The sequence below is a fragment of the Schistocerca nitens genome, chromosome 9 (genome assembly GCF_023898315.1).
Source record: "Schistocerca nitens isolate TAMUIC-IGC-003100 chromosome 9, iqSchNite1.1, whole genome shotgun sequence".
Lineage (NCBI taxonomy): Eukaryota > Metazoa > Arthropoda > Insecta > Orthoptera > Acrididae > Schistocerca > Schistocerca nitens.
This window is the reverse complement of record NC_064622.1, coordinates 17,353,856-17,375,467: the sequence shown is the minus strand read 5'-3', so window position 1 is coordinate 17,375,467 and position 21,612 is coordinate 17,353,856. Positions and strand designations below refer to the sequence as shown.

The 21,612-nt window shown below is 44.1% G+C and overlaps 1 protein-coding gene across 1 annotated transcript in view; it reads right to left on the bottom strand.

The window, feature by feature from the left end:
- LOC126203131 (UDP-glucosyltransferase 2-like) overlaps positions 1 to 21,612 on the bottom strand; it is a 105,983-nt gene that overhangs the window by 24,208 nt on the left and 60,163 nt on the right. The window contains exon 2 of the mRNA XM_049937378.1: positions 9,614 to 9,851. Within this exon, the coding sequence (XP_049793335.1) occupies positions 9,614 to 9,851 (238 nt within the window). The remainder of the gene's footprint in view (positions 1 to 9,613; positions 9,852 to 21,612) is intronic.

Sequence of the window (21,612 nt, the reverse complement as noted above, 5' to 3'; positions counted from 1 at the left end):
ATAAGAGTCGAGGGGCATGAAAGGGAAGCAGTGGTTGGAAAAGGAGTGAGACAGGGTTATAGTCTCTCCCCGATGTTATTCAATCTGTATATTGAGCAAGCAGTAAAGGAAACAAAAGAAAAATTCGGAGTAGGTATTAAAATTCATGGAGAAATAAAAACTTTGAGGTTCGCCGATGACATTGTAATTCTGTCAGAGACAGCAAAGGACTTGGAAGAGCAGTTGAACGGAATGGACAGTGTCTTGAAAGGAGGATATAAGATGAACATCAACAAAAGCAAAACGAGGATAATGGAATGTAGTCAAATTAAATCGTGTGATGCTGAGTGGATTAGATTAGGAAATGAAACACTTAAAGTAGTAAAGGAGTTTTGCTATTTAAGGAGTAAAATAACTGATGATGGTCGAAGTAGAGAGGATATAAAATGTAGACGCAATGGCAAGGAAATCGTTTCTGAAGAAGAGAAATTTGTTAACATCGAGTATAGATTTAAGTGTCAGGAAGGCGTTTCTGAAAGTATTTGTAAGGAGTGTAGCCATGTATGGAAGTGAAACATGGACGATAACCAGTTTGGACAAGAAGAGAATAGAAGCTTTCGAAATGTGGTGCTACAGAAGAATGCTGAAGATAAGGTGGGTAGATCACGTAACCAATGAGGAGGTATTGAATAGGATTGGGGAGAAGAGAAGTTTGTGGCACAACTTGACTAGAAGAAGGGATCGGTTGGTAGGACATGTTTTGAGGCATCAAGGGATCACAAATTTAGCATTGGAGCGCAGCGTGGAGGGTAAAAATCGTAGAGGGAGACCAAGAGATGAATACACTAAGCAGATTCAGAAGGATGTAGGTTGCAGTAGGTACTGGGAGATGAAGAAGCTTGCACAGGATAGAGTAGCATGGAGAGCTGCATCAAACCAGTCTCAGGACTGAAGACCACAACAACAACTATCCTGTATGAGCCTGTTGGTAATTATGTTTGTGCTGCCTACTGTGTGTGCCTGTTTCTGTGTGTGCCCACCCGCTTGCACATGCGTGTATGTGCATGCAAACAAAGGAACAGACATTCAACAACAATGAACCATCAACAACTGTACAATTTGTTTAAGATCAAGCTGGCTATAAGGTGTAAGCAAAACGCCAACAATAAAAATGTATATGTTTGATAGTAAAGCTGATAACTTTGTTGACACGTGCAGTGCACCTAGCTTTATGTTCACTCTCTTTTGGCGTTTTGTGTGTCTTGCGAAGTTTCTGCTGCGAATGTGTTTTCTTCTCTATGTATAGCCTATTTCACATATCCGTACACGAAATTTTAATGGTTCAAGATCCAGGAAATTTTAGGGTCAGTCATAGTGACCATCATGACCGATCGACCAGTCAGTGGGGGTATTCGACTGCGGAATAAGGAACTAGCGATAGAATAGTGTGAAATAGTGTTTATTGGAATTTGAAAATGATGTGATGAGGATTTATATGGGAGAGTGTTTTGAAACTGATGTTAAAATGGGTCAGTTGGATATTATCTGTAAGTGATAGGAGCCCTCTGCGCCTTAACACGCATACAGTGTCTGGTTGTCTGTCATTTTCGCACTGCCTCAACCACACAGAGCGTCCAGAGAAGGTAAGAATTAGCTGGTTGATTGTTTACCCGTATACAGCCCACATTGGACCTGCTTTTCCTTGTAGGTGTGTGTCTGCATGAACACATGTGAGAAGACGTTTTGAAGTTGCGTCTACCTGGTCAGAGTTTGTAGAATAGAGGGTTTGCATTGCTAATGTAACCTGGTAATAGGAAGTTGCACAATCAAGAGTTCAGTGCGCCCCTGGGAAGTCGTCGGTACTCCGACCCTTGGCTAATGGGAAGTTCCCCTCCCCGGGTCACTGGACGAAAGGTCTGAGCTTGCCCACCATCTGGCAATCTGACGCAGAATGTACGGATTAGTGGCTTGCTTCTGCAATCGACCAATAGAGAGAACCAAAGCTGCTGTTACATTAAGCTGATCCTAGAGAATCTCAATTTTTTTTTTCCTTTCAGGCATAATGTTAGAGTAGACATTGCGTGACTTCTTATTTTTTTATCTAATAAAGTGTCTTTCAAAAATGACTTTACAACTTTGAAAATTCATACACATTAATTCATAGTATCTACAGAGGTGACTAGTGTCAATTAGTAGGGAAATACATCCCCACGTAGTTTGCTAGTGCCGAATCGCACCGTAAGGAGCGCTAGCGGTAGTTGCGTTAAAGATGGTTGCCTTCACTATGCCCGAGTGTGCTAGCTGTGTGTTTTGGTTTGCAGAATCGAAGTCGGCGACAACAATTCAGCGTAATTTCCGTACCAAGTACGCTGAAGGTCCTCCTAGTAGGCCTACAATTTACAAGTGGCATAAATGTTTTGTAAAAACAGGGTGCTCGTTAAGACATGGGAAATCATCAGGTCATCCAAGAACATCTGACTACGTCGTTGAACGAGTCTGACAACGTAACGTTTTGTCACCAGCCTTATGAACTCTACCTGGCGTGCATCTCACGAACTGCAAATCCCTGGCCTGTGTTGAGAAGCGGTTTGCATTTAAAACTGTACAGATTGACGATAAAATTGCACGCAAAAACTTCTGTGCAGATATATTAAATCGATAACGTGAGGGTGAACATTTCTTGGACAGAATCATTTTTCTGACGAGTCGACTTTTCACTTAAGTGACAAGGTTAACACACATAATTGTAGGATTTGGGGCAGTGGAAATCCACATCAAACATTGCAACGTTTTCGTGACACCCCTAAATTGAACGTTTTTTGTGCATTGAGCAAGAACAAAGTGTAAGGTCCGTTTTCTTCCGCGAGAGAACCATCAACGTGATAGTGTACCTGGATATCTTACAACAGTTTTTGATACCACAGATCAACGAGGATGACCCAAGAATGAAAGATGCAAAATGGTGCACCACCCCACTACCTGGCTGACATCCGGGATTTTCTCAGTGACAGCCTTCCAGGTCAATGGATTGGCTGTGATGCGCCAATTGCAAGGCCCCCTCATTCTCCAGATCAGACACCAATCTATATTTTGTATGAGGATTCATCAAGGATATCATGTTCGTACCTCCTGTGCCGGCTTCTCTACCTGAACTTAGAGCAAGAATTTTCGCCACCACTGAGCAAGTTACACCTGCAATGCTATAGAGACTTTGGAAAGAAATTGACTTCTGATGGAATGTGTGCAGGATACCCAACAGAAGCCACATACAACATCTTAAGTTTAAGGTAAAAAAAAAAATTGATGTGTTTCCCTATAAAATGACACTAAACCCAGCTCTATATCTCCTTTCAATAAATTTATATGAATTTTTAAAGTTGTAAAGTCTTTTTTGAAACACACTACACACGTGCTTGATTTTGTGCAGTTGTACGACCTTGAGATGCGACAATGTGTTTCAGTAGCAGCTCCACCCGATGTGTGTGTCTTGTTATGGAATGTTGTAGTGGTCATAGTGAATTAGTTTTTCGTGCATTCCCTCTCCCCTAAACCCCAGTTACTAATTTGAGAATCGCTATTTTCCGACAATTTTAAGGAGTTGTCTGTTCATTGCAGTGCCACTTTACCACATTTCAAGATTCGTTTGCTATAATAAAGCTGTGTTTTCAAAAGAAATACTGTGTGGAGATTCAGCCGAACACCTATATGTGGCAGGAATTTCCATTGAACTTCCTGTTTTTGGGCTTTTCTGTAGTTAGAGTAAATTGGGCTTCAGCCTAGCATTCATCCCTAGATACGTTGCTGGAGCAAAACTGTGTACAAAAGAAAGACTCTGATGTACAGAGTCAGATAAGTACCTCCAAGAGATAGAAACTCGCTGATTTTCCATATTCTGGGGTTACTCTGAGTGACAGCAAATTTGATCTTTAGCCCACCACATGCTGCCTCCTCTCTCCTCCCCCCCCCCCCCCCCCCCCAATGTAATGCTAGAATGAAACCACATTGCTCAAAGTATAGATCACGAAATGCCAAGTTGAATGAGTACCTGCATGCATGTTGGATTTTATACAGCTTTCAAATTTTCATGTTATTTGAGATGGTGCATTTTTCGTTTGTGACCCCCCCTCCTGCCCCACAAGCCCTGAGTAGCAACATTTCGGATCTGTGTATTCTATAGAGTAAAATGATTATCTGTATCTACGGGAAAATTCTCTTCGCAGCCAACTGCGATTTCTGTTCTGATTGGGGTGCTGACTGTGGAGCTACCCCTACAAGCCTGATGCACATCCCTAGCATTGTCAATTGCTCTCTGAATCTCTAATACAAATGGACTGTGAAGTAACTACTCTAAATTTGTTGCATGAAGAGATACATTCGTGATATGGTTGCTTCTTGGCACCTTCCTTACTGTAGTCTTCCATAATTCAGAAAGCCAGGCTACCTTAATTTACATAGTTATAACACCTTCAGTGTACGTGATGATTCGTGATCAGAACTGTACATGAAAAGTTTGGTTATAAAGTACTGATACTTATAAAAATGGTGTACTTTCTCAACCCCTATGAATCCCTTGTGGAGATATGTATAACAGTGAATCATCTTTGTCAAGTAATAAATCCATAGTTAGTTTCTGAAACTAGTGGTATTCTTATGCATCCCCGAACTGCACCTTTTAAATGGCCATCGAACTCATATAGTGTTTAGATGTCTTGAATGTATGTGACACTTTGCAACTTGCCAGTATCAAGAAAGAAATTAAAAGATCAAGATAGCATATTCCTTAGTCGCAAACCATGTGTAGATCAGCCTCCATCTCTTCAAATGCCAGTAGAGAAATTAATCCTTACCATTGGCGTTATCCATTGCGAGAAATAATTACTTAACAATTTATAGGCCAGTTCGTGTATACCAAACCATATTAACGATTGCTGTGTATGCTGGTCCGTGATGTTTATGGAGACAGCTAAGTACACCCTAAGAAGAAGAGAAAAAAGAAGAAAAAAGAAATGAGCACCAGAGAGGAATTATCCCAATGGGACGGAAATCGGCTAGATGTGATGTATATGCGCAGTCACAAGTGGTTACAGCTCCAGAAAAATTGGATGATTTATTGAAGAGAAAGAGCTTCACAAAATGACCAAGTCAATAACGCATTGGTCCACTTCTGTCCCTCATGTAGGCAGTTATTCGGCTTTGCATTCATTGACAGAGTTGTCGGATGTCCTGAGTGATGTGATGTAATGTCACATTTTGTCATATTGGCGTGTTCGATCATCAGAATCCAGTGAAATCAATGTGAAGTGAAGTAGAAATTAGAAAAGAAATGAAAAACTTAGTTTAGTTTAGAAGAATTACACACTGGCAAACAGCGGGCAGAGCAGCAGTGACTGAAGAGCCAATGACCATGAAGTCAGCACATCCAGGAGAAGCCATCGCCCTCCCCACATAAGCGGAAGCTGTCGATTCAGTCGTCAGGGCATCGCCCGACCAGCTCACGTGTTTCTTAATTGTCACATGTAATCAAAGGCCCTGGCCTACATTCCAAGAGCCAATGACCGACGTTAAGAAGATTCTTCGAGAAGCTTTTCAACATGACAGAAGAGGCAATGACAGTGAAGTCGTTCACCTCCAGTGAACTGAAGTGAATAAATACGCGAGACGCAGTGGGCCCGACAAGAGGAGTAGTAGTTTTCAGTTCAGTTCGGAGCTGAAGACCATCATGCAGGAAGAGAATACATCGTACACAGAAGCACCAAGCAACAGCCTCGCCGCCAGAAGACACAAGTTGGAAGGTACTTGAAGTATGATTTTTACGTCCCCGGGTGACTCGTGAGGACGGGAAGGAGACGGCCTCACATCAGCAGTCACCTGTGAGCTGGGATGAAGATCTGACAGCTGAAGACTGGCAAGCTGGAGTCCGTTGTTCGAGTCCAGGACACTGGCCTTCCCCCGCCGCGCCGCTCCGCTGGCCGACGCACAACACCGACATACGCGGCCGCAGAGAGAAGAGAAACTCTGGGACGCCACGTCCAAGGTATCACCATCCGATTCACGACTTCGCTCTCAATAATTAAACGGGCCACCTCACGAGGCGCGTCTCCAGTCAACTGGGCGAGACGGCGACACGAGACACACACCGCCACGCGTAATCAGACGCCGCCGCTCACGCAGCATGAAGCCAAGGAAGAACCCACCCTGCCCACATGTTGAGAGAGAAAAAGTAATTTATTTAGTGTTTTTCACCCTGACATAATGCTTTAGAATCAAATGCTCTTTGCAGTAATGCTCATCCTGACAATTGACTAGCATCAAAAGAGAAAACCCAGTTACACCAGAGCTGGTTGGAGGGCCCTGCCCATAATGATCCAAACGTTCTCAATAGGGCAGAGACCTGGTGACGTTATTGGCCAAGGTAGGGTTTGGAGAGCGCGAAGACAAGCAGCAGATACTCTCGCCGTTTGAGGGCGGCCATTATATTACTGAAATGTAAGGTCAGGATGGCTTACCATGAAGAGCAACAAAACGGACGTAGAATATCCTCCATGCACCGATGTGCTGGTCATAGGAGCTCATTTCGAAGCGGGTTCATCACTGAAGACTGTTCTTCTTCAGTCAAGAAGATTCCAAGTCGAAGATGTTTTTCGAGACGCCCCAGGAGGCGGCGAGATACCAACCTGACTGTCTTCCGCCATACGACCCGGAACCTCTCCTCTGGTTGACATCCACAGCACAGAGGTACGTCGACGGTATTCTACGCCCATTTTGTTCCCCTTCACGGCATGCCATCCTGGGCAAGATTATGTCCGCCCCCAAACGGCGAGATTTTCTGTTGCTTGCCTTCGTGCTTCCTAGACCTCACCTTGGGCAACAAGTCCGTTTGCTCTCTCCCCAACTGAAAACGTCTGGAGTATTATGGACAGGGCGCTCCAACCAGGTCGGGACTTAAACGAACTAACGTGCCAATTGGACAGAATCTGTCATATCTCTCAGGAGGACATTCAACAACTATCAATCAATGCCAAGCCGATTAACTGGTTGTATAAGGGCCAGAGGTGGGCCAATGTGTTATCGACTTGCTCAATTTGTGAAGCTTCTTCTCCTGAATTCAACATACAATTTTTCTGAAACTATAATCATTTGTTTGTCTGTACATCTGCCGATTTCCGTCCCATTCGCATAATTCCTTCGTGGCGCGTCTTTTGTCGTCTTAAAGTATTTTTCCTACACGATTCAATAAGTCAGGATATCATTCCCTGATAACCGTGACCTAGAGTGGCCCCCGTGCGTGGTTGTATGAGTAGAACGAGCAACGAAAAGTAACGGAACACTCCCCATTGAATGTGGAATGGAAATTATGGGAAATAGGTCCCCGAAGCTAGCGGTTGGGAAAGAAAGGAGACAAATTCCCCTTACGATCTTCTAGCACTTGTAGAGGGGAATGAGTACATAATATGTTGAGCAGAAAGCCCTGACCGGAAAAGCACCGTTTCCGTTCTACGACGGTCTCACTGCAAGTGTGTACGCGCCCGCGCCTGCTGAGGGAAAGAGAAAAGTGCCGGAGTTGCTCCTTGGTCTTCCTTCCGTTCTTGGAAGCTGTGCCACTGAATGTCCGTAGGATATGTGGTTTCAGTATGATGGTGCACCACAGTTCTCGCGTGCTGTTCACAGACAGCTGAAAGAGGATATGTGAAAGACGGATAGGCCGAGGTAGTCCAACCGCGTGGCCGCCGCGATCGCCGGATTTAGCTCCTATGGACGACTTCTTGTAGGGTCATACGTGAAGTTTAATATACAAGACTTCTGTACAGAGAGAGGAAGATCTGCTGGCACGACGTCTGCCTGCTGCACTAGAAACTGAAGAGACACCAGGCGGGATGGAATGTACCTACCAGAACATGCTGCGGTCGCCAAATCGGGCCGCTGTTGTAATCCATCAGTAATGTACTGTACGTACAGTATGCTGGGTTCTTTTTGTTTTCGAATAATATACACACGTAAGTGTTAATACAAACAAATGTGCTTGATTGACAGATGGATGTATGATTATGATCCTTTGGAATTTCTATCTAATAACTGTACTGCATCACGCCTAATTCAGTTCCCAGTCAGCAATTAAACCTCTAAATTGAAACCGTCGTAGAGCAGAAACAGTCCGTTTCCGGGCACTGGTTGCTATTAAAAATATTATGTACTCACTGACCTCTACAAGTCCTTGAAGTTTATAACAGGAATTTCCGAACACTATGTGGAAGAAAACGATATATTGCGACACATCTGGAAGGCTCTGATACGGAGAGGTAGTTAAAGTTTCATTGGGGTAGGATGTGGAAAAAGTGTGCCTCCAAGAGTGTGGAGATGTGCTGGCCTAAGTGTGTAAGATACAGTGGTATTGGTGTGATTTGGAAAGTGTAGGAAATCAGAGTGTTAGACATGGGTGAGGTGGGGGCAGATTTTTATGTTAATACAGGATCCGAGTGGGGGTGGGTAGATACGGAAAGTGAGTCAGAGTGCTTGGTGTTCAAGGGTTTGGAGTGTGTGATGTAATTGTATAAGACCTGGTATGGTCAAGCAATTGGAAAAGCTATCTTAATTATCAATATAGAATCTTCATTTGTGTTCATAGAAAGTTCTATCAACTTACAATGAAGACAACAAAAAGGAGAAATGATAGAGGAGTATTACATTACTATTATGACCATGTGTAACTTATCGCAAGTTGTACCATCAAGTAGTGACACATTAACAGTACTGTGGGTTCTATAATTCTGCTGCTGTTTAAGAGAGAGACAAACATACATATGGTACAGAGAAGTTTTGCATGCACAGCCACAACCGTCAGTTAAATTGCCAACATTGCTTTTCTAGCGTGTTTTCATACAATAATTAAATTATGTTAGTGTGCATACAGTGGTGATCTCTAGCAGACATATCTATGTCTCTACCTTAAATGGCAGAATCATAGATAATTTAATAATTTTAATGTTTCAGTACTTGACTGTACAACTGATGACTAGTGCACATGATAAACGATATTTTTCTGGTATTTTCTGTCATTTTTATTCTTTCATTTTAGTTATAAGTTGGTAGAACTTTTTATGAAAAATATTTTTTCTGTCTATTTAGGATCTGAAGATTATTCCAATCACAGTCGAATATGGCCATATCATTCTATAATTTTGCGATCTAGACAAATAAAAGTAATTCTACTGATACAATTGTGGTGGAATGACTGGCCAGTAGAAGGCGTTGCAGGTTTGGGGGATTTGTATAGGAAAGGATTGGTCCAGTCAAGACTTTGATGGTTTGGAGGATGGGTGAGAGATGAAACTGCCATGTTGCGTTAGTTAGAAGCCTGAGCGTGTTGTAATCTTTCTGAAGTATGGCTAGTAGTTGGGATTATGATGTTACTTTACAGCCAGGTTGATACAAGATACTTTTAATGTGTTAGCTGAATGTGTAGGCCAGTTTTAAAACGTGGAGAGGTCATAGTTGTGGGAGGTGTGGCTGGTTCGTCCAGCCAATATTGCTTGGACCTTTGATGGGTTGTTCGTCACTCGATTGCAGGACGAGAGAGTGTTCGACATGCAGGGAAGACACTGTGTAATTCTCGTGGAGAAAGGAACTGTGCATTTACCGTCGTCGCTTCCCATGCGAGCCTTGAGGGGTATGACATCCCAGCCCTGGTGTCCCTCTTCCACGAAGCGCGTCAGCACGGTGACGCGGTGACCCTTCTTGGAGAGCTCGGCCAGCAGCTCGCGGAAGACTATCCAGTGGCTCTTGCCGTCGTGCGGGAACACGGCCAGGATGTTGGCTCCCGCACACGTCTGGGCGCAGCACAGCGCCACGACCGCAGCGACGGCCAGTTCTGATATCTGCAAAAGCAAAACACGGGTCAACTTCAACCCCAGTCTAGGTCTCTCTCCTGCCTTCCTGGATACGCCAGTCGGTAAGAGCGTTGCCCACGAGACAGAGTCCCAGGTACTAATCCCAGCTTGGCACAGTATTATTCTGCGAAGTGGTTTCAAACCAGTGGACACCGCACGATGTGAAGGATTTATTTGGGAACAGTCCCCTAGGCTGAGGCTAAGCCATCAATTCGCGGTATTCGTAACGATGTGGAACGTGTCAGGTTAATAAAAGATGTATGTACAAGATATAACATTACACAAAATATTTCATGACACTAATGTTTAAGTTTTTTTTCCCCCTTAATTTTTATCTAAAAATTCAGTTAATGAGTAGAAGGAGTTGTCATCTAGAAATTCTTTTAATTTATTTTTAAATGTTAGTTGGCTGTCTGTCAGGCTTTTGATGTTGTTTGATAGGTGACCAAAGACTTGTGGCAGAATAATTTACCCCTTTCTGTGCCAAAGTCACATTTAACCCTGCATAGTGAAGATCATCCTTTCTCCCGGTGTTATAGCTATGCACACTGCTATTACTTTTGAACTGGATTGGATTATTAACAACAAATTTCATAAGTAAATATATATACTGTGAGGATCCCTGGATTCTTAAATACATGTCTGCAGGATGACCGTGGGTGGGCTCCAGCGATTATTCTGATTACACGTTTTTGAGCAATGAATACTTTTCTACTCAACGACGAATTACCCCAGAATATGATGCCATACGAAAGCAGTGAATGAAAGTAGGCATAGTAAGCTAATTTACTGAGATTCTTATCACCAAAATTTGCAATAACCCTAATAGCATACGTAGTTGAACTCAGACATTTCAGCAGACCATCAATTTGTTGCTTCCAGTTTAGCCTCTCATCAATGGACACACCTAAAAATTTTGAAAATTGTACCTTAGCTACAGACTTCTGTTCAAAGTCTATATTTATTACTGGAGTTGTGCCATTTACTGTACGGAACTGTATATACTATGTTTTATCGAAATTTAAAGAGCGTCCTTTAGCTGAGAACCACTTAATAATTTTGTGAAAAACATCATTTACAATTACATCACTTAGTTCTTGGTTTTTGGATGTTATTACTATACTTGTATGATCAGCAAAAAGAACTAACTTTGCATCTTCATCAATGTGGAATGGTAAGTCATTAATGTATAACAAGAACAGTAAAGGACCTAAGACCGAACCCTGTGGGACCCCGTACTTGATAGCCCCCAGTTTGAGGAATCAGCTGTTGTTTTAACATTACATGAACCACTTATTTCAACTTTCTTCATTCTTCCAATTAAGTATGAATTAAACCATTTGTGCACTGCCCCCATAATGATTTAGCTTATCTAAAACGAAATTTGATATTCTGGGCTCGAGTCTTGGTCCAGCACACAGTTTTAACCTGCCACTAGGTTTAATAGCATCTTTTCTGCTCGAAACCGATATTAATGTAGGGTGTAAATTTAGACACGCACAGAATGACTGTAATCCTTACTTCAGTTGGAGACTCGTTCTAGCAGTACGTTGCTCACGTGGCTCGTAATACTGACTCATCAGTACAGCTCACGCTGGCGCCAAACACTTCTAAGCTAAAGCATGATGCTCCATGGTCCCAATCAGTTTAGTCATGGATTCTTGCTTTTAGCGCGCTATCTGTTTCTATTTTGACAACGAATGATTCAAATGGCTCTAAGCACTATGGGACTCTACTTCTGAGGTCATCAGTCCCCTAGAACTTAGAACTACTTAAACGTAACTAACCTAAGGACAGCACACACATCCATGCCCGAGGCAGGATTCGAGCCTGCGACCATAGCAGCAGCGCGGTTCCGGACTGAAGCGCCTAGAACCGCTCGGCCACAGCGGCCGGCTGACAACGAATGATGGGAGTTTTCTCTAAGCAATCGTTTTGCCGCGCCACGACTGTTTAAAACACCTATCACCTGAGGGTGTGCCGGCCGCGGTGGTCTAGCGGTTCTGGCGCTGCAGTCCGGAACCGCGGGACTGCTACGGTCGCAGGTTCGAATCCTGCCTCGGGCATGGGTGTGTGTGATGTCCTTAGGTTAGTTAGGTTTAAGTAGTTCTAAGTTCTAGGGGACTTATGACCTAAGATGTTGAGTCCCATAGTGCTCAGAGCCATTTGAACCATTTTGAACGTGAGGGTGCACCTATATTGATGGGTAACCAGTGCTAACTGTACTAATAGTATTTCACCAGCCAGTGCAGAAGATTCTATTCACCATGTAAACCTTAGACTTAACTGCAATGATTAGCACCTCAAAGAGCACTATTCACCATTACAGATGACTGTGTTGAAATTTGACACATGTATCTTCGAGACCTATAGTTCTGAAGATTTCCCCCCAGACACCACCCTGCTGTCTATTTCTCAATTCGCTTTTGGCCCACTTCAAGGCACTACCTGCCATTTGCTGTTTCCCAGCAGTATATCACAGCTGACAGTGTCAAATGCTTTGCTGAAGTCTAGCAGTGTTGTTATGCCCTCACAGTTGTCTGTGTTATGTTTAAAGTCATCGCTTATGGTTGTTGCGCCGCAACTAATTTAATTGGCACAGTTGCATACCAAAGACGCCGTCAGGGGAAACGCGAGAGTCTCGTGAAGATCCGTCAGATGGGGGCCTGCCAGGTACACACGTCTGGGGCGACCTGCTGATGGCAGCATGGCATCGAGAGGTTACCACATAGCCTGGCCAACAAAGGGACCAGCAGAAAGACAGTGTGCAGTGTGGGTGACCTGATGGCTTCACATCTCAGCTGTGGCTCTGTTGCGGTTTACATGGCGGGAACCAATGCTTTGACAAAACAAGGGCCAGGCCCATATAAATACTGCTCATTTCTAGACATCCTCCATCTCTGTGGGCAGGGGAGGGAGGGGGTTAAGCTGGTTTACAAGTCCACTCGGATACACTTCCTGCCACTCCTGGACTCTACAACTGCTAGCTGCGATCCTTCTCTTCTCGTGGAGTCCAATGCTGATGACTCAGTGCCCACCAACAGCTGGGGCCCCTGAGGGCCCACGCAAGTCAGCACTGACTTCCTATCCTTGTGATCTACAGTCCAAGCACAAGGCCGTGCAGCCATTGTCCGCCATCACCTGTGTGGACGAACTCCTCACTGCCTCCTCTTGTGTGGACTGCCACTGTTACTGAGAGCCGCCTCCTACACAATGGATCCGTAGCACGGTTCTGTGCGCACCACTGCATCCTGCCCCAACTCGTGTGACTGCCCCTACACTGTGCAGCCACCACCATGAACTGCCACCTACTGTTGGATTCAGCATACTTGCAGAGTGGCTGCCATTTCCACTTCACTGGCCGACTGATGTCAGGGGTGGCCAGAGACAAGACACTCGCAAACCTCAGTGCCTTCTCGCCAATGGTGTACGTTGGGGCATTGGCTCCTCCGAGCATCATGACGTTTTAGTTTTGCTGAGCAATAGGTGGATGTTTTAACAATGCTGTTTTCATGACGAAATGTTTGACAACAACCAGGAATCCACTCGCCACTCCACTGCCAGCCCACCCAGGGTTGTGCACAGCTGGCTACCTGACCTCTGATAGCTCATTTCCACCACCCACCATAGTGGCCAACCACTCCAGCTTTTACACCTTAGTGCATTGTTTGTTCTATAGTCTTTACTGGACTGGCAAGTATCACATAAATATTTAATAATTTTGTGACGAAGAATTTATTACAACTATTCTCCTGTGTTTGTTACATAGGTCTTTTATACAGTCTCCAGTAACATTTTTGTGACCACAGCTTATGTTCGAGATCAACATGCAAGAGCCATTCAGACAGTAGGTGGAAGCACTGACAGCGGACTGGATATAATGTGGGTTGGCGATCCAGAAAACAGTGTAGTTTCTGTAATGTGGAAATGGAGTGATTTATCTGAAATCCAAAAGGGCTTGATCACTGGCTTTCAAGACCAAGGGTGGAACTATTTCCGAAATTGCTTAGTTTGTAAACTTAACATGCCGCCATGGTTAAAGTCCACTGTTTATGGCATAATGCTGTTTATAGCATAATGACTAACCAAAACCAGTACTGAGGCAACTATGGTGCACCATAGGCCATACATGACAGAGGTGAAAGAAGACTACAGTGATGTGTACAGACGTGCAACTGTTGACCAATTGACCACTCAGATGAACCAAAAGGCTACCAACAGTCTCTCCTCAGCGACTGTTCAGCAAACTTTGCTGTCTATGGGCCTCCACAGGAGGTGCCTGGTTCATGCACCAATGCTGATTGGTGTTCATTGACGATAAGGACTCGAATTTGTATGGCAATATTGCAACTGGACGTCCACTAAGTGGAGACTGGTGGCCATTTCAGAGGAATCACGTTTTATGCTCCATCTGACAGTTTTTGGCTAGTATGGACCTGCAACAGTCATTGGAATGTTGCAAGCCAGATGGAGAATTATGATCTGGTGAATGTTTTCATGGCATTCCTTTTGTGCTATCGCCATTGTGGATGGCACAGCAGATCAACCCAAATGTATTTCTATCCTGCCGCCTGGTTAGCTGGGTGCTACCATAATTACCCCCCAGGCACTGGGCCCAAGTTCGATTCCCAGGCTGGTCGGAGATTTTCTCCACTTGAGTACTGGGTGTTGAGTTATCATCACTTCATCCTCATCATCGGACGCAAGTCGCCCAATGTGGCGCCAAATGAAATAAGACTTACACTTGGGAGCCGAACCCAAATGGGACATACCAGCCAATATAAAAAAAAAAATAAAAATAAAAAAAAAATATTCGTGTGACGAGGTCCTCCCATCGGATAGACCGTTCGCCTGGTGCAAGTCTTTCGATTTGACGGCACTTCAGCGACTTGCGCGTCGATGGGGATGAAATGATGATGATTAGGACAACACAACACCCAGTCCCTGAGCGGAGAAAATCTCCGACCCAGCCAGGATTCTAACCCAGGCCCTTAGGATTGACATTCTGTCGCGCTGACCACACAGCTACCGGGTGCAGACGATCCCAGCCAATCATGCCATACAATCATTTCATTTTTCGTTTTTATCATTGGTGACAATGTCCACCCCTACACACAGTTTGTTTCTTCCTCAGCAAAATTCCATGTATCAGCAAGAGCACAATGCTTCACACAGCTGACAGGTATGTGTGTGGTTCAAAGAGCAGCACGATGAGTTTACCATACTCCCTTGGTCACCAAACTCCCCAGATTAAAACCCAGTCGAGAATCTGTGGGAGGACCTCGACGGAGCTGTTCGCACAAAGGACCGTCGACTAAGAAACATACAGCAGCTGACCATGGTAGGCTGAGGTAGCAAGGCCCCACATCCCACCTTCCACAACCTCACTGACACACTTCCTGCATGTCCACACTGCAAAAGGTGGTTGTTCAGACTTAATGCGACTGGACCACATACAGCCAGCTGGTCCAACTAAGACTACAGTACCATCTACTACCTCAATCAATGAGTCTTGTACCTGAACACACACATGCAATTGATCTCTAGGGCAATATTTGTTAGGATGGTATTAGGTGATGCCAGGGGTCGTCTGGCCAAGTTAACCAGCAGGTAGATAGAACCTGTGGAAGGCACATGGGATTCCTGTTCCCTGGAAACCAGGTGTGGTGTGGACTAACCAACAGCCACTGCTTTGCCCCCCACCTCTGTATGCTGAATGTGTTGACATGTGCAAATACTGTTACACATGCCTCAGCCATCAATATTTCGTAATACATTTACTGTTCAATAATAATGTAGTGAGTTATTCTCATTCATTCATGATTTGTAACCACTTCACGGTAGTCACGTGGATGCTAGCATTAAGTACACATGAGTACTTCTTAGCGCATAGATTGATTTCATACTGTGCTAGCGTAAGCTGTCGCCAGCACACTGGTTGGCAAAGATGAAGCGCGAAGATCGATTGGTAGGCGCTGGATGAAGTGCGCCTATCACGAGAGGCCAGAGACACGCCCACAAGCAACACGCCGCCAACGCCTTCTGCACAGCCTGTATTTAGGCCGCCACCGCTAACTGGCGGGCCTCACTCAAAGTTTGGCGTCTGTGAGATTACTGACAGAGCGCGTTTAATTTATCACGGGCTACGACAGTACATAGCCACCAGTTTAGTGACTATCGTGGGAAAAGTTTACCTCAACCAGAATTGTACTGTACTAGCAGTGAGAAACTGCAGTTTTTAATAGCTACATTACATCAGTCTGCAAGAGGATTATTACTGATGAGGTTGTACCACACCACATGGATTATATTCAAGCTATGTAAAGTTTCCAGTTCATGTAATAAAGAACTGTATTAATCCATATGTGGATCTGTGTTGTAGAAAGAGGATACCGGCCATCCATAACTACATCCTGTTCCTTGCAGTACAAGACTCTACACGTAAGAAAACGTGTGATAATTACAGAGAGTCAGACTTTCATCCTGGGCGTTCCCCGATGTGATTTGGTGCATTTAAATAGTGGCTACACGCTGTCGAGTTAAACAAGTTCAGTGTTAACAGACTGCCTGCGATTTCTCGCCATGGATGTGTTCAGGAAGTCTTAAACACTTTTACTGTAAAGAAATCTGGCGAATGTGTGTGATGCTGTAATAGTACGATTTCTGCATTTCATGCCGGCCCCCACGTCGCCAAAATGAAATTTATTTAAAAGAGGATTATACTTATATGAAAATGGAGCCCTTTAACCATTGCTTACTTAGCTTCAATACAAAAGCCGACCGCGGTGGCCGAGCGGTTCTAGGCGCTTCAGTCCGGAACAGCGCGACTGCTAAGGTCGCAGGTTCGAATCTTACCTCGGGCATGGATGTGTGTGATGTCCTTAGGCTAGTTAGGTTTAAGTAGTTTTAAGTTCTAGGGGACTGATGACCTCCGATGTTAAGTCCCATAGTGCTCAGAGCGATTTGAAGCATTTCAATACAAAAATTACACTGAAATAGATTTCTTGACTCACTTTACCTTACGACTCATACTTCACGTTTACTATCGGAAAACAGTCTGGCACAAATAACCACACTCGTATTGCACAGCAACGATGGTGATGTAGAAAATTATAGTTCACGTCCCATTGCAAAGCGGAGCCCGTGACGAGCATGTCTTCCGTGTGTTTTTAGGGCAACAAAAAGCACAGCCACTTCTACATAAGTTCCAAGGTGGAACCATTAAATGCTGGAGGAGACAGTCCAGCGTTCGAGAGATTACAGTTTCACATTGAAACCTCCCCGTAGAAAAATTTGTGAATTACTGTGCTGATAAACCCCTTGTGTTATTTGATTTTCAAACAGCTGAGCAAAACTGAACGTACTCAGACATTTCTCTCTTTACTTATTCTGATCATCACTAAACTGACACACAATATTTTTAGCGCAACGCTATCTGACTTTGAATAATCCCTACAAAAGAATGGGCCTGACTAACAATAACGTATACCTTTCATGAATCACTTACCTCACAAAAATCTTCGTTACTCAAACTACTGCATACAGCGAGCGCCAAGACTGCCAGCTAAATAAAAGATTCAAACTACTGAAGGCACTAACTACTGATAGGCAGAGTTAGCAAGTGAAAGATTTTGATAGAGAACAAACAATGTATTTACCTTAATAATGATGAAAAGTCATCATATATATATATATATATATATATATATATATATATATATATATATATATATATATATAATATGAGTTCATGATATCCATTATTACAAATTTACTCTTTCTGATGGACACACATCCAGATCGTCCGCTCTCAAAACTCTGCCATCTCCCCATATCCACCGCTGCTGGCGGCTCACCTCCAACTGCGCAACGCTACGCGCTGTTCACATTCAACTGCCCAACACTACAATAGAAAATATTCCAACAATGGAAACCAGCCACAGACTTCACACAGCAAAGCCAGTGATTTTCATACAGAGCGCAACGTGGCGTTACCAACATAAAAACATAAACAGTCTACTTACAACATGTTCAGGCCAAGGTTAGCTTACAGAGTTTCGCCTGATGAGTATAACAACTTTCACTTCATTAGTTTCACACTCAAAGATACCTAGTACCACGAGCAAAGTTTCAGTGGAGTAGGTTTCTCTCAGTTCTGCACAGCTTCCTACCCAAGGTCTCTGATGGTAGCGCCCTGCCGCTATCGAAGGCAAGTTGGCGTCTTGTCTCCGGCAAATACAGCTGTCGACTGGAGTGTAGACTATTCGCACCATTGCCGTGAATGTAAGCTCTGGGGTCATTAAACTACGTCTATCTAACCTACACTGTGGAGGACTCCCTTCTATATTTCGCACAGCAGTCACCCGCCGGTGCCCGAATAGTGCTCTCGGTTTTGTGGTGCGGCCAACAGAGGGCAAGCCATGGAGTGCAGATTCGCCTGCAAAGGAGCCTACGGAAAGTTAAGCGGGAGCGGGCTGGCTATGGACTGACCAGTTGTGGCAGGGGATTAGCCTTCACAGCAACGAGTTCAATAAACTGGGGTTTAGTGTACCCTCAGCATCGAACTTCTTAGATAGCAGAGGAGGTATGAGGCTACCGAGAACGACGATGGTTTGTTCTTTGTGCTTCAAACCCTCCCTACAGACGACACACAGTTTTTATGAGTAATGTATACCTATGTAATTTAGAAAGCTACACCTTGCATACGAGGTGTGGCTAGAAAAAAACCGGACTAGTACTGGTGAAACAATAAAACGAATGCAATAAGGCTGAAAGTCGCGTGGCCTGTCACGTGACTCTCGCTCCGCCTACTGCTCGAGTTTCATCTGCCTCCTGCACTCAGTCTGCCCGTGGCGTCTGTTTTAAGTAGTTGACGTTTTGTCTGTGCGTCGGAAAATGTTGAGTGTACAGAAAGAACAGCGTGTTAACATCAAATTTTGTTTCAAACTAGGAAAATCTGCAAGTGAAACGTTTGTAATGTTACAACCAGTGTACGGCGATGATTGTTTATCGCGAACACAAGTGTTTGAGTGGTTTAAACGATTTAAAGATGGCCGCGAAGACACCAGTGATGACACTCGCACTGGCAGACCATTGTCAGCAAAAACTGATGCAAACATTGAAAAAATCTGTAAACTTGTTCGACAAGATCGCCGTTTAACAATCAGAGCAGTGTCTGAATTAACAGGAGTTGACAAGGAAAGTGTCGAACAAGTTTACCGATTTTTTCAATGTTTGCATCAGTTTTTGCTGACAATGGTCTGCCAGTGCGAGTGTCATCACTGGTGTCTTCGCGGCCATCTTTAAATCGTTTAAACCACTCAAACACTTGTGTTCGCGATAAACAATCATCGCCGTACACTTGTTGTAACATTACAAACGTTTCACTTGCAGATTTTCCTAGTTTGAAACAACATTTGATGTTAACACGCTGTTCTTTCTGTACACTCAACATTTTCCGACGTGCAGACAAAACGTCAACTACTTAAAACAGACGCCACGGGCAGACTGAGTGCAGGAGGCAGATGAAACTCGAGCAGTAGGCGGAGCGAGAGTCATGTGACAGGCCACGCGACTTTCAGCCTTATTGCATTCGTTTTATTGTTTCACCAGTACTAGTCCGGTTTTTTTCTAGCCACACCTCGTATACTGTCATTATATCCCACATCATTTATTTCCTTAAGTACAGTTTTAATCAATTTTTCATGTCCTGAGCTATAATATATTAAACTACTACTATTACACAGGGTATATAAAAAAGAATCAGCAGATTTGACACGTCTATATTTATGAAACTAGTAAACATGGGCAATGAATTTGGTTTTTGATGAACGGGAAACACCTTTTCGTAGGTGTTCAGTATGCCCCCCTTGAGACGCACGGCATATGTCAATGCGGTATTCAGATTGTTCCCACACTGCAGCGAGCATGTCTTGAGTTACAGCCTCCACAGTTGCTGTTATGCGATGTCTCAGTTCATTCGTTGTTGATGGTAACGAAGGCACATAAACAGAGTCATTTATAATCCTCCACAAGAACTACTCACAAACAATGAGGTCCAGTGACTATGTAAGGCTGAATCATTTGGTTCGGTGCGACCGACCCAACGCTCAGTAATCCTTTGATTTTAAAACTGCCGCACTTCGAGATGCCAGTGTGGTGGTGCCCCATCTTGTTGGTAAATTAAGTCCTTCGAATCAGTCTCTAACTGCGAGAAAAGAAGGTTCTCAAGCATGTCGAAATATGTGCTTCCTGTAACAGTGTTCTCGGCAAAGAAAAATTGATCGCACCCCTTTTCCCGTGAAACTGCACAAAACACATTAAATTGTGGAGAGTCCGTCTCATGTTTTACGACTTCGTGCGGTTGTTCCGTACTCACATTCTCACATTGTGACAGTTCACGTTTCCAATTAAATGGAACGTTACCTCGTCACGAAACACTAAGCGAGGAAGGAAACTGTCATCCTCCATGTTGCCAAGAACGAAACTACAGAACCCAGCACGTTGTTCGTTGTCACCTTCACGAAAAGCTTGCAGTAGCTGAATTTTGTATGGTTTCATCCGTAAACGTCAACGCAACACACGCCAGACGGACACTGGGAGTATAATGCATTGTCGAGCTGCACGGCGAACAGATTCCTACAGACACACTGTGAAACTATGGCAGATGCGTTCGATGTCTGTGTCGGGCACTCGGGGATGGTCCAGCGATTTACTTTACACGAACCACCTGTTCATGCCATCGTCTAATGCTCTGTGGCCACGCTCAACAGTTATTACTGACCCACACTGCGCAAAACGTACACAAAACGCTTTCTGTTGTCCCGACACCACTTTTACTAGAATGGAAGTGGGCGCACACACACGGCTGCTACTTAGCGGGAACCATGTAAAACTCGAGAGTTTGCTCTTTCCAACAGTATGTTGTTTACGTACATCTCAAATAACGTAAGTTACATTTTCTTTTTAAAATCGAACGACTCTTTAATAGACCCTGTATTCTCCCAAGTCAGGCAGTTCCCTAATGCATTGAAGAGCAGCTACTGTGTGAAATTTTACTAAAAATATGGGATGAAACTGGCTCAATAGAGACAGGTGAACATCCGCAGTGGACGGGATGGTGTGAACAGACAATATTGATGAACATTTGACAAAAGGAAAAAAAAACCTCGCTAACGACTGTGTTCTTGTCAGACATGAGATTTGGTTGCGTGTGTACTTTTTACCTTCGCACTGCATATCCTGCTTTAACACGAATGAAGTGAGAACGCCCCGGTCGTAACTTGGAACAGACGTCACACGTGACTGGGTTAATGTCAGACCACTGACCGTGCAGTGCACACAGCGAGCATAAAGCAGGGTTTCCACGAACCAACTAAAAGTGACGCCACGGGAACTGGCTTGGCGGCTGATACAGCAACAGTGCCGTCCGCTGCAGTTTCCAATCGCTCCTGCCAAAATTCTAGTGGCGCTTTCTTCAATATGGCGTAAATTGAGATTATTCGGACGGATATTGAGGTTGTCATTCAGGTAATGCGTTAGAAGTGAGCCAAGAATCGAATAAGAAGAGAAGCAAGCATAGTAGTGCGATTTGGAAGTGGACGCTGCGCAGAAATAACTTGGGGGCATCAAACACGTATCAAGAAAGTAGTACTTGCAAACTAAGGTCAATTCGTGATCCTCTTTCCAATAACAAAAGCAGATTTGAAGTACTTTTTGAGCTGTCTGTAGAACTCTCTTGAAAAATTCG